Here is a 13,417-nt window from a genome sequence, read left to right on the forward strand (position 1 = left end):
TTCATTTAGGTGTCTTACAATATCTTCATCGTTACTTTTAAATATTTCAAGAAACTTAATACTCTTCAATGTTTAAGAAGCTGACTAACTTGTGTTCCAGCTATCTCCTTGACAACCTTGAGGGTGCCAATGATTACCTTCTCAGTCTCAACATCAGTGTTTGTCTTGGAGCCAATGCTACCTGTAGTTACCAGGAACAGATCCTTGACAACACCAGGCTACCAAAATCCACTTCTTGTGTCTATAATGATGGGTTCGCAATCACTGGTATGTGTTGACTTGGTATCTATGGTAACTTATTCGTTATAACAGGTGCGTTTTGACTTGATATCCATGTCACTGCAGGCAATATGATTGGTACATATAAACTTGGTATCTATAGCGACAGGTTCATTATCACTGGAACTTGTTTAACCTTCATAATTATATATACACAGGGACAGATTGCCAACTCATGGTCCATATATTTGTAGTACATATTATATTATGGACCATATTACAGGGATTTGTGTCAAATCCCCGTGGTAATATGAGGTTATCTGAACCTAATATGAAAGCATAATACTCGGTATTCATGCAATGTTTGCCATGATTTCTTTTACCATTAGGATTTTCTGAACCCCCTCTCCCACCCAAGATTGAAGTATTTTAGATGAATTAAATGCCAAATGTTTTTTGACAAGTAAGTTGGTACACGTCTTCCTAATATGTTTCCAGACTTTTCTTTGACCACCTATCTCACGGACAAAGGAATAGCTGCTGGAACGCCACTAGAGGACTATGTTGTAGCCCAGCTAATGAAGGACATGAAAGCTTCCCCTTACTTGGACACTGAACAGTGTGACCCTGCCGGAGGTCAATATGCACTTAAAGATTCCGATGGATGGGTTCGAGGTAAGTCCTCATCATTACAGCATTAAAAATACAGACAGATGGGTACGGGTTAAGGTCAATATAGCATAAAAATTCAGAGAAAGTGATACAAGAGAAAGGTTAAAGGTCAATACAGCATTAAAAATACAGACAGATGGATACGGGTTAAGGTTGAAGGTCAATATAGCATACAAATTCAGAGAAAGTGATACAAGGGAAAGGTTAAAGGTCAATACAGCATTAAAAATTCAGACAGATGGATACGGGTTAAGGTTGAAGGTCAATATAGCATACAAATTCAGAGGAAGTGTCACAAGAGAAAGGTTAAAGGTTAATACAGCATTAAAAATTCAGACAGATGGGTAAGGGGTAAAGTTAAAGGTCAATACAGTATAAAAATTCACACAGATGGGTACAGAATAAGGTCAAAGGTCATTACAGCATTGAAAATTCACACAGATGGGTACAGAATAAGGTCAAAGGTCATTACAGCATTGAAAATTCACACAGATGGGTAAGGGGACTGCGGTAAGGTTAAAGGTCAATACAGAATAAAAAATCAGACATTTGGGTATATTTTAAGGTTGAAGGTCAATACAGCATAAAAATCAGACAGATGAGTACAGGGTAAGGTTAAAGGTCAATACAGAATAAAAAATCAGACATTTGGGTATATTTTAAGGTTGAAGGTCAATACAGCATAAAAATCAGACAGATGGGTACAGGGTAAGGTTAAAGGTAAAAAATGAGACAGCTGGATATGAGGTTATTCCTGGTCAATAGAGTATAACAATTCTGATGGATAGGTACAGAATAATTTATAGGATCAATTCAACATAAAATAGTAAGCCGGACTTCTTGGATTTGATCCCTAGCAGAGGTATTGAAATATATATTGGAGCCTTTGTAGGGACTTGGGAAGTCTACTTCGCCTTTCATATCACTGTAATTGTAAACATTGCGCGAGTTCTTCTCTGAAGGTGAAGTATGTAACCCTGGTAAATACTAGTCGCATTACATACCACTTGTCTAGAGAGAAATTCTTTAGCATGATTAATTGGGCGCAAGACAAGGTAAGACAGAGGTTCCGGGTTTGACCCATAATGGGGTCAGTGTAATAGATACCATTAATAAATGTATAAAGTATGTGTTGGTGTTGTACACAATTAATGTATAAAGTATATGTTTGTATTGTAGACATTTAATGTATAAAGTATATGTTGGTGTTGTAGACAATGTATAAAGTATATGTTGGTGTTGTAGACAATGTATAAAGTATATGTTTGTATTGTAGACTGTGGTTTGACCACAGCTGTATCCACGCTGCCTTCACACATGAGCTGCCGACTCAAATCTGACTGTACCTCATTCGATTGTTGTATGAACGTCAGCAGGATTAGTCGCAACTTTGTTGCTTCTGTCGACATCAGTTCCTGTGAATCCAAACTCAGCATCAACATCGACCGTTACTACAAGAACATTACACTCTTTGACTATCCATTTGGTGGGTTGGATAATGTTTTATCTTTAACTTATAATTACATTGCATAAGTCAATTTTTTTATATGACCTTTGAATTGTGAAAAGTGATTTAAAGCTTCAGTCTCACATGTTGATGTATACTTGAGTTAATTTACTTAAATGAATCTCTATTTCAAAACAATGAAATTTGAAGGAACAATTTTTTTTCTCTTCTTTGTTTCACTGCATTGTACCATAATATTATACACATTTTGCAGGTGCATGGGATCACTTCTATTTGAAAGGTTTTATCAGAATTGAGTAAGTGAAATTCAATTTTTGTTCCTTTTACCACAATGATAAAAAATATACTGGAGTACAGAATAAAATCTGGTTTGTTAGCCCACACTTTACAGAGTTATTGCCCTTTGCTACCTAGCATAATATTGCCTAATGTTTATCTCGGAGAGTGTATCTCCAGTAATGGCCATGTTTTGTTCATGAAAACCTCTTGGGATATTGGAAAGCTTCACACCAAAATTTTGCTCTTATGTTAAAAGCAATCCAATTAATTTCTCATGTGACTGATCCTGAAAATACCAAGAATAATTTTCTTCCTTTTAATTAACCATCTTCACAGTTTGATAAATACTGCCTTTATGATATTGATCCCAGCTGAAGATTATCTCCCTTGTGACTGAGCTACATTTTGTACACAATAATGACCCCTTTTGTGAATGATCTCTACAATAATTATCTCCTATATTACTGATCTATGTTTCGAATATAAATTATCTCCCTTGTGACATGTACTTTTTCTTTATCAATTATCTCCCTTGTGACTGATGTACTTTTTTTTATCAATTATCTCCCTTGTGACTGATGTACTTTTTTTTTATCAATTATCTCCCTTGTGACTGATGTACTTTTTCTTTATCAATTATCTCCCTTGTGACTGATATACTTTTTCTTTATCAATTATCTCCCTTGTGACTGATGTACTTTTTCTTTATCAATTATCTCCCTTGTGACTGATGTACTTTTTCTTTATCAATTACCTCCCTTGTTACTCCACAGCTTTGTACTGTATGACCTGGTACAGGACAGGAAGTATCTTATAGATTTAAACATCAGCGCCTGTCTGGAAACATCCCAGCCCTGCGAGTTTGTCACCGAAATATTTAAGGACACTGCTCTCATCAAGAAGCCCTGTCAGTGGTACACAGGCTTCATGGATCCTAGTGAGTTATTTATTAGTAAATTTCAATATGGTAATGACTATTCAAACTGTCTCTATGACATTTTTGGAGATAAACTCTCTAGGGAATATTTCTTTTTTCTTACTCTACATAGTTACAGGAAAACGTTACTATAATCTTGATAAGTTAATGTCTCTTTTACAGAAACTGATTATTTAAGCATTGAACTGCTTTCATTTGGAAGTTATGGGCTGATGAATGCCAACTGGACAAAGGCAAATTTATTTTATTATCGTCAAAGACGGAACAGCCTTTTCAACAGCCATCTTTCGTTATCGCCGACGTGACAGTTATGACGTCACTATAATAATGACGTCATAATAAAGATTTGGAAGTTATGGACTCATAACTTCCAAGTGAGCTTGGTAAAGTTATATAGTGAGGCTGCAGTGTAAATGTAAATATAGACAAATATTACTAAGGTTGATTTTCATTCAATGTATTATTTTTGTATTTTTCTGATGACTTGACATTGGACTATTTTGAATAACAGGTACTGTAAAATCTTTTGTTTCGTTTTTTTTCCAGATTTCTCATTGACCAACTGGGCCAATGATAAAGGCCAGAACCTGGCTAATTCCCTTTCTGCATTGTACGTCTCGTTACTAAAGGAAGATCTTGGAATTGCTGTTTACCTTCAGGAGAATGTTTGTGACCGCAGCCTAGAGCCCTACTCACCACACATAGATGGCTGGAAGGATGGTAAGTCTTGATAGAACAACTGTAAATAATACATTAACTTGATAAGGGAAACTAATAGTGTCTAGAGACTGCGAGTTAGATACAGCCTTCCCACCTGTTGACCTTTAACCTTTTTGTTCCTGTAGAATGTGGTGTAGACTACAAGACACCTCTACCTGATGACAACATCCATTGTTACTTGCCCTCCACCTGTGGAACTGTGGACTGCTGCACAGAGGTTACTCAACTGGACACCACAATTCAAACAGTGGTCGAACTGGACCCATGTAACTTCACTTTGACAGTTACTATTGAGAAACTGACCTTCACCGTTGCCTTGTTCAACTACAACTGGGGTAGGTATAGCTGAGGCCCAAAAATAATACAATCAAAAGATTTGTGAGGTGCTTTTTAGGTTTATTAATGGTAAATGATTATTTAAAATTGAAAGATTCTATTATGAAGTTAAACTGTTAACATGGAAACAAGACAAGAGAGGATGAAATTGATTTCAAGTTTTTTGTGATTCACTTTGATCAATTGAATTAATAGACAGATATTTGTCATTTATAAATGACTGTGTAAATCCTGATGTTTACATCTGGTTTTGTCTGTACATTTCAGGAACAAATCAGACCATGGACTTGTATGGTGTTTTCAGACTAGAGTATGTACTGTTGGGCTTTTTTGTCATGTAATCTACCAGGTTTAGTTGTGATTTGTAACCAAGGGTATTACTCCTAGTAGAGGGGCTTATAGAGACATTAACATGACTACATATCTATGAACATATATAAATCAAAAGAAGTGCTGCCAAACCTTGTTATCTCGAAGGCAGAAGGGCCATGCTAAAAGCTTCACAATATCTCGAATATTCCAGGTGGTACATTTCACACAGAAATTTTGCTTTTAGAACTGAATTTTTTGTTTGAGTTAAGCATGCATGGTCTTCAAATGATCAGAGATTGGGATAACATAGTATGACTGTATAAGGGATGGAGACGAATGCTATTTAAAAAAAAATTTAGATTTCAATTAGAATATAAAATATTTAAATAAATGGAGTATATCTGTTACAGAAAGTCTTTATTTAAGTTTTAATTTGTATTTACACTGAATGTATTAAAATTTACATGTATGTATATTAATTCTGTTTTATAGTTTTAATATAGACAACCTGTATGAGGAGAAAGCATTCCTGATCAACTTGAATCTAAGTCTGTGTTATGAGGCTGGACAAGTCTGTGATGTTATCATCCCGATCATGGTCAACAATCTGCTCAGGAAACAGACATGTGATTGGGGTACAGAGTACAGGATTGATGGTGAGATACTAGTCAGATAGGTCGCTTGTGTAATACTAAACTTAGCTAGGGAGGGGGCTTATTGGAGGATAAATATGGTACTAAATTTTTACTCTAGGGATTGGGGCTTATTGGAGGATAAATATGGTACTAAACTTTTACTCCAAAGGTTGGGGCTTATTGGAAGATAAATATGGTACTAAATTTTTACACAAGAGGAGGGGTTAATTTGAGGATAAATGCAGTACTTAACTTTTACACTAGGGGAGGGGGGTTATTTGAGGATAAATACGGTACTAAACTTTTACACTCGGCTTACAGTTCTAGTTTCACATCAGATTCAGTAATTTTGATCTTGTTTAAGTCTCCTATATTTTTGTTTCAGATTTCTCAGTGTTTTCCTGGCTATCTGATAGAAGTGTCTCTGATAAGACAGACCTAGAGGACAGCATGGTATGGCAGTTGATGGAGGAGACAGGTCTAGCTGCCTACACCAGACAGACACAGTGTTCCCTTGACCCCACGGCCAATTCTACAGGCTGGACATCAGGTCAGTAGTAATAGGGACGGACATTCAGTGTCCCCTTGACCCCACGGCCAATTCTACAGGCTGGACATCAGGTCAGTAGTAATAGGGACGGACATTCTGTCAGTGTCCCCTTGACCCCATGGCCAATTCTACAGGCTGGACATCAGGTCAGTAGTAATAGGGACGGACATTCAGTGTCCCCTTGACCCCGCGGCTAGTCCTACAGGCTGGACATCAGGTCAGTAGTAAAAGGGATGGACATTCTTTCAGTGTCCCCTTGACCCCGCGGCTAGTCCTACAGGCTGGACATCAGGTCAGTAGTTATAGGGACGGACATTCAGTGTCCCCTTGACCCCGCGGCCAGTCCTACAGGCTGGACATCAGGTCAGTATAGTAATAGGGACAGACATTCTGTCAGTGTCCCCTTGACCCCACGGCTAATTTACAGGCTGGACATCAGGTCAGTAGTTATAGGGAATGACATTCAGTGTCCCCTTGACCCCACGGCCAATTCTACAGGCTGGACATCAGGTCAGTAGTAATAGGGACGGACATTCTGTCAGTGTCCCCTTGACCCCACGGCCAGTCCTACAGGCTGGACATCAGGTCAGTAGTAATAGGGACGGACATTCAGTGTCCCCTTGACCCCACGGCCAGTCCTACAGGCTGGACATCGGGTCAGTAGTAAAAGGGATGGACATTCTTTCAGTGTTCCCTTGACCCCACAGCTAGTCCTACAGGCATGTGTCTTGGGATAGATATCAGGTCATGGTATTAGCTAGTTTGCTATTCACTCTTCTGACTAGTACAAACCGTTAGAAAGTCAAAAGTAGTAATAGTAAATTTTTTGTTAGTCTGTCCAGACTCTATGCCTTGTGCTTCAGACTTAGACTGTAGGTCAGTAGTGCTACTATGTTTGGGATCTGCGGGTCAGTTCTGACTTGCCCCCTGAATTTACGGTATTGTTTCCATTGCTGGACAGATTCCATTACTAGCTCTCCAGATTAGTAATACTCTAAGCAGTGTTGGTTGGAATGCTAAAAGTTTTGAAATAAATTTTTTGTATATATTGGAGGAAAATACCTGGTGTAATTGACATAAAATGAAATATGTTGTAGGTTGTGCCTGGGTTAGTGGCCTTCCGACCTTGACCCCGACCAAGATTACCTGTAACCTACTGGATACATGTATGGGTGCGGCTTGTTGTATGGAAGTTGACTTCATACACCGACGGTTCAGTACCTACATCAACCTTGATCCCTGTGAGTCCCGCCTCAGCATCAGTATAGAGAACATCGTATACAATACTACGCTGTCCAGTGAAATCCTTGGTAAGTGTAACTTTAATCTATTAAATATGAAGCGCATTTCTGAACAATGCATATCCCAACAACACATCTGGACAACAACACATCTAAACAATGCATATCCCAACAATACGTTTGAACAACAAAACATCTGAACAATGGATATGCAAATAGCATTTTTTGGTAATTCTCCACAGTGGTATGGCAGATATTTTGCTAGGTGAAAAGTTTGAAAAGGTGATATTCAGATTAGTAAGCAATCCAAATGCCAAAAAATTCATTTTGAGTGAAAATACCTTCATAATTAGGATTGAATACTGGATTGAATGCAGGGTTGGTGGGATGAGATTGTTGAGCTGCAAATTATGACAAGTTTGCTCGGCAGTCTTCAAAGGAGGGTTCATTTGTTTCTACATACAGGCTTTCAATGCGGGTGGTTTTGATAGCTCTATATGCAAGATATAATCCATGATTGTGGATTGATTCGTTTATCTTCAAGTAAGATGTGCATGAATCCATACACTATCAAACCATACTCAAGTTGATTGGATAAGTTATCGGTAAAGATGCAAAAGCATTATGGGACAGATCTCCCAGGATGTTTAATAAGTGCATTTGAAAATGTATTTTTAGGGGTATTTTTCATGTATGAATATGAGTTTGGAGTTGAACATCAGTCAGAGAAATCTGGTTTATCTAACTCCAGGTATTGCAATACTGTTGACATCGAGAGATAGGTTGTCTTTTTCTGCTTTTGACAGGAATGCATGCATACAAACTGTTCTTGATTTACATCAACTGTAAATTTGCATTAGTCGCAAATAAGGTATATACAGGCCGATTGGGCCTTTTATAACTAATAACATGAAAACATTATTTATCATGCAGGTTCACCACAGAAGTTCTGGATGGAGGGGATAATCAGAATTGAGTAAGTACAGAAATAAGTCATTGCTTTATATAGCTAGATGCTGCGGAGTTGGTCCATTATGAAAATAATATATAATTCTATGAATCAGAATTACCCTGTAATTCCTATCCCTTAGAGTATTTTCTTGTAGTTTACAGTTGGTTTGTTTTGTATCTGTGTTTGTTTTTTATAATAAATTGATGTGCTTGCTATAATTCTGATGTTAAATACAAATCCTGTTACCTATTGCCAGCTTCGTCATTGAGGATCTCTATGACAACGAGAGGATGTACCTGATGAACTTGAATGTCAGCAACTGTTGGGAATCAGCTTCCCCCCAGTGTTCAGACATCCATGTTGTGTTCAATAACACGTTACTCCCCAAACCCATCTGTCTGTGGAATCAGGACTACTTCTCTCCAGGTAGGTCATGTCACCATGGATACTTCTCCCCAGGTAGGTCATGTCACCAAGGACACTTCTCCCCAGGTAGGTCATGTCACCAAGGATACTTCTCCCCAGGTAGGTCATGTCACCATGGATACTTCTCCCCAGGTAGGTCATGTCACCAAGGATACTTCTCCCCAGGTAGGTCATGTCACCATGGATACTTCTCCCTATGTAGGTCATGTCACCATGGACACTTCTCCTTATGTAGGTCATGTCACCAAGGATACTTCTCCCCAGGTAGGTCATGTCACCAAGGATACTTCTCCCCAGGTAGGTCATGTCACCATGGACACTTCTCCCCATGTAGGTCATATCACCAAGGATACTTCTCCCTAGGTAGGTCATGTCACCAAGGATACTTCTCCCTAGGTAGGTCATGTCACCAAGGACACTTCTCCCAAGGTAGGTCATGTCACCAAGGACACTTCTCCCAAGGTAGGTCATGTCACCATGGCTACTTCTCCCCAGGTAGGTCATGTCACCATGGATACTTCTCCCTATGTAGGTCATGTCACCAAGGATACTTCTCCCCATGTAGGTCATATCACCATGGATACTTCTCCCCGTGTAGGTCATGTCACCATGGACACTTCTCCCTATGTAGGTCATGTCACCAAGGATACTTCTCCCCAGGTAGGTCATGTCACCAAGGATACTTCTCCCTATGTAGGTCATGTCACCATGGACACTTCTCCCTATGTAGGTCATGTCACCAAGGATACTTCTCCCCGTGTAGGTCATATCACCAAGGATACTTCTCCCCAGGTAGGTCATGTCACCATGGACACTTCTCCCCATGTAGGTCATATCACCAAGGATACTTCTCCCTAGGTAGGTCATGTCACCAAGGATACTTCTCCCTAGGTAGGTCATGTCACCAAGGACACTTCTCCCAAGGTAGGTCATGTCACCAAGGACACTTCTCCCAAGGTAGGTCATGTCACCATGGCTACTTCTCCCCGTGTAGGTCATGTCACCATGGATACTTCTCCCTATGTAGGTCATGTCACCAAGGATACTTCTCCCCATGTAGGTCATATCACCATGGATACTTCTCCCCGTGTAGGTCATGTCACCGTGGATACTTTTCCTTAGGTAGGTCATGTCACCAAGGATACTTCTCCCCATGTAGGTCATATCACCAAGGATACTTCTCCCTAGGTAGGTCATGTCACCGTGGATACTTCTCCCCAGGTAGGTCATGTCACCGTGGATACTTCTCCCCGTGTAGGTCATGTCACCGTGGATACTTCTCCCCAGGTAGGTCATGTCACCGTGGATACTTCTCTCCAGGTAGGTCATGTCACCGTGGATACTTCTCCCCGTGTAGGTCATGTCACCGTGGATACTTCTCCCTAGGTAGGTCATGTCACCGTGGATACTTCTCCCCGTGTAGGTCATGTCACCGTGGATACTTCTCCCCAGGTAGGTCATGTCACCGTGGTTACTTCTCCCCAGGTAGGTCATGTCACCAAGGATACTTCTCTTCATGTAGGTCATGTCACCGTGGATACTTCTCCCCATGTAGGTCATATCACCATGGATACTTCTCCCTGTGTAGGTCATGTCACCAAGGATACTTCTCCCCAAGTAGGTCATGTCACCGTGGATACTTTTCCTTAGGTAGGTCATGTCACCATGGACACTTCTCCCCATGTAGGTCATGTCACCAAGGATACTTCTCCCCATGTAGGTCATATCACCAAGGATACTTCTCCCTAGGTAGGTCATGTCACCAAGGATACTTCTCCCCATGTAGGTCATATCACCAAGGATACTTCTACCCGTGTAGGTCATGTCACCGAGGATACTCCTCAAATATGACATGTCACCAAGGATATTCCTCCCCAGGAAGGTCATGTTAAATAAAAAGTATTTATGTATGTTAAGTTAGTATTTTGTTTTTTCTCTTATCATCCCATTGCATGGAGAGAATGTTGTTGAATCAAAGCAACATTTTGGATGTAATAATTAAATAATAGTTAGTTCTATGTAATTCAAACTAATAAATGTTATGCTTTATTGACCCAGAGTTTGTCAGCATTAAAAAATTTTACTAAATAAATGCTAATTAAATGAATAACAATTTTTTTTATCATATTAGCACAATTTCTTTGAAGTGTCTTCATATTGTTCCAGTAAATAATTCTTGGAAATGGAAAATATGAAGTACTTAATATAATATTGGAAAAATTGTGAAAACTGCAAAATGTTTAAGAAATAAAAAGCATTATTGCTTTATACTAAGCCAGTTATGTTACGTCGCTGTTTCTTGTTTTGTATGTTTGACATGAACTCCATGTAAAATAACCTGTGAATCTCTTTAGGTTTCTCCCTCAATGATTGGCTGGCAGAAAACCAGTACACTATGTCACGACCCCTGGTGCCACATGTGGCAGCTCACCTACTGGACTATCTGGGACAGTCCGGACACCTGCTGTTGCCCACATGTGATCGATCAGACAGTATCTACAAATCAACAGATGGGTCTGGCTGGTTTAAATGTAGGTCTATGTCTGAGTGAGGCACACAAAACTATCTCGATCTCTTTCATAAATCTTGAAATGAATATTTGAAATGTCATTGGGAATGTATTCTATTAGTAAATGCTAAGTGTACTTATACTGGGCACATTGGTTATTAATGTAATTATTTGTTGAGTGTTATTCCAATGAATGTCCTGAATTCTCATCAACATGTATCCTATACAACTATGCTTGATTGTTTGTTTAAACAAAGAAACAATATCTTGAGACATATTCCATGACACTTATTGGAGTTGAGTGCAAATTGGACTATACAATAAAATATAATGTGTTCTGTAACTAGTTGATATAAATTATTTTTAGAGTTTTTATCTTTCAACATTTTATTTAGAATTCAATGTCACATTACTTTCTATCTGTGGATGTCGTTTCAATCTGGTGTTGTTTCCCCCTTAATGACTCAAATTGTAAAACAATATAATGCAATACAATACATACAATTGTTTATGTGGGAGATCCAGAAAGTTAACATTGTAATGAAATGTTCATGTCTTGTTTCCAGCTTGTACTAAGACTGTGGACCTACCAACCCTCTCAAACTCAACATCGTGTCATCTGAGCACCGACTGTACCAAACACGAATGCTGCATCTACAGCGATCTAGTGGACAGGTCATTCCACACGTTTATAGACATCGACCCCTGTAGAGAGGAGATGACTATTGGCATAGACAACTTCCAACGAGTAGTGTCATTGATTGGCCGTGATGGGGGTAAGTAAATAACATACAAATTGGGTAAGCAAAAGGAGTCAGAAAATAACATTATGATAATAACACTATGATTGAATGCAAAGCAGTTGGCAAGTAGCACATTCTGTGATTGGACACAATTGTAGTAGGCATGTAACATCATCTGTGATTGGATACAATGTTCGACTTTATATTTCTGCAAATAACATAAATAATGAGAGGTTAACAATAAGATAGATTATTATTACCTTGTTAGATATTGGAATCAGGAATCTGGACATAGTCCTCCTTTCCTGAGAAAAAACCCAGATACATCTATTGAATGAAAAGTAAAGATGAAAAATCATTATATGACGTTCATTTATTTGCTGTTTTCTTTCAGATGTCATTGAGCATTTCTGGATGGCTGGAGTTATCCGACTTGAGTAAGATTTAAAAGGATGATAAAATAGCTATTTGTATATAGATGTATGGTATTCTTTGAATTAGGGTCAGGGACTGATCTAAGATTTGAATATAGAATTGGTCGATTTATGTTGACTTTGAGTGTTCGACAGTTTTGTCTGTAAAATAGATGTTTATTTAGTCTTAAGAGTAATTTGTAGTTATTTACATATTATAATTTTATTCTTGGACTGACAAATTATATATTGATATTATAATCATATTTAAAGTAATCAAAGAATGCAAACATATGTATATCAAAAGGTCATACAACCAAGTTGATAACATAGTCTTAAAACATCAATGGTTCTGTTTCAGCTATCAAGTCTATGATTTCTACCATGAACAAGACTTCCTTGTGTCGTTGAATGTAAGCGTGTGTTTTGACGCTGGAAGTTGTGATCTGGTGGTTGTTGTGTTAGACAACACCAGACTGCCCAAACCTCTGTGTACATGGGATAAGGACTACTACATACAAGGTACTCATCACAGATAATCTGTATCCTTTACTTACTTAAGTGCTTACTTTATTAGTCCTTATTAGACAAGAGTTTGGAGGATACTGATTCAAAACTGGATCATCTCTATCCTTTACTTACTTTTAGTGCTTACTTTATTAGTCCTTATTAGACAAGAGTTTGGAGGATACTGTTTCAAAACTGGATCATCTCTATCCTTTACTTACTTTAGCACTTACTTTATTAGTCCTAATTTGACAATAGTTTAAAGGATACGGATTTAAAGCTGTATGATCTGTATCCCTCGCTTACTTTTAGTACTTACTTTATTAGTCCTTACTTGACAAGAGTTTGGAGGATAAAGATTCAAAAGTGGATCATCTGTAACTTTTACTTTATATCAGTACTTAGGGCGAATTTGTTCTCCTAAAACCAGTTTTAGTTTCGAACCGGTTCTGTAAACTTTCCATTTGTTGAGTAAACCAGTTTCAAACCACATTTAAA

At 38.4% G+C, this 13,417-nt stretch overlaps 1 protein-coding gene across 1 annotated transcript in view; it reads left to right on the plus strand.

The window, feature by feature from the left end:
• The window catches only part of LOC117314597, a 71,397-nt gene that overhangs the window by 2,716 nt on the left and 55,264 nt on the right, over positions 1 to 13,417 (plus strand). Inside the window, exons 6-22 of the mRNA XM_033868663.1 lie at positions 101 to 267; positions 718 to 894; positions 2,168 to 2,377; positions 2,613 to 2,655; positions 3,412 to 3,575; positions 4,122 to 4,295; positions 4,421 to 4,630; positions 4,899 to 4,941; positions 5,436 to 5,599; positions 5,964 to 6,128; positions 7,226 to 7,438; positions 8,303 to 8,345; positions 8,578 to 8,747; positions 11,102 to 11,278; positions 11,823 to 12,032; positions 12,394 to 12,436; positions 12,774 to 12,934. Coding sequence (XP_033724554.1) covers positions 101 to 267; positions 718 to 894; positions 2,168 to 2,377; positions 2,613 to 2,655; positions 3,412 to 3,575; positions 4,122 to 4,295; positions 4,421 to 4,630; positions 4,899 to 4,941; positions 5,436 to 5,599; positions 5,964 to 6,128; positions 7,226 to 7,438; positions 8,303 to 8,345; positions 8,578 to 8,747; positions 11,102 to 11,278; positions 11,823 to 12,032; positions 12,394 to 12,436; positions 12,774 to 12,934 — 2,534 coding nt within the window. The remainder of the gene's footprint in view (positions 1 to 100; positions 268 to 717; positions 895 to 2,167; positions 2,378 to 2,612; positions 2,656 to 3,411; positions 3,576 to 4,121; positions 4,296 to 4,420; positions 4,631 to 4,898; positions 4,942 to 5,435; positions 5,600 to 5,963; positions 6,129 to 7,225; positions 7,439 to 8,302; positions 8,346 to 8,577; positions 8,748 to 11,101; positions 11,279 to 11,822; positions 12,033 to 12,393; positions 12,437 to 12,773; positions 12,935 to 13,417) is intronic.

This window comes from Pecten maximus, chromosome 16, assembly GCF_902652985.1.
Source record: "Pecten maximus chromosome 16, xPecMax1.1, whole genome shotgun sequence".
In the NCBI taxonomy this organism is placed as follows: Eukaryota; Metazoa; Mollusca; class Bivalvia; order Pectinida; family Pectinidae; genus Pecten; species Pecten maximus.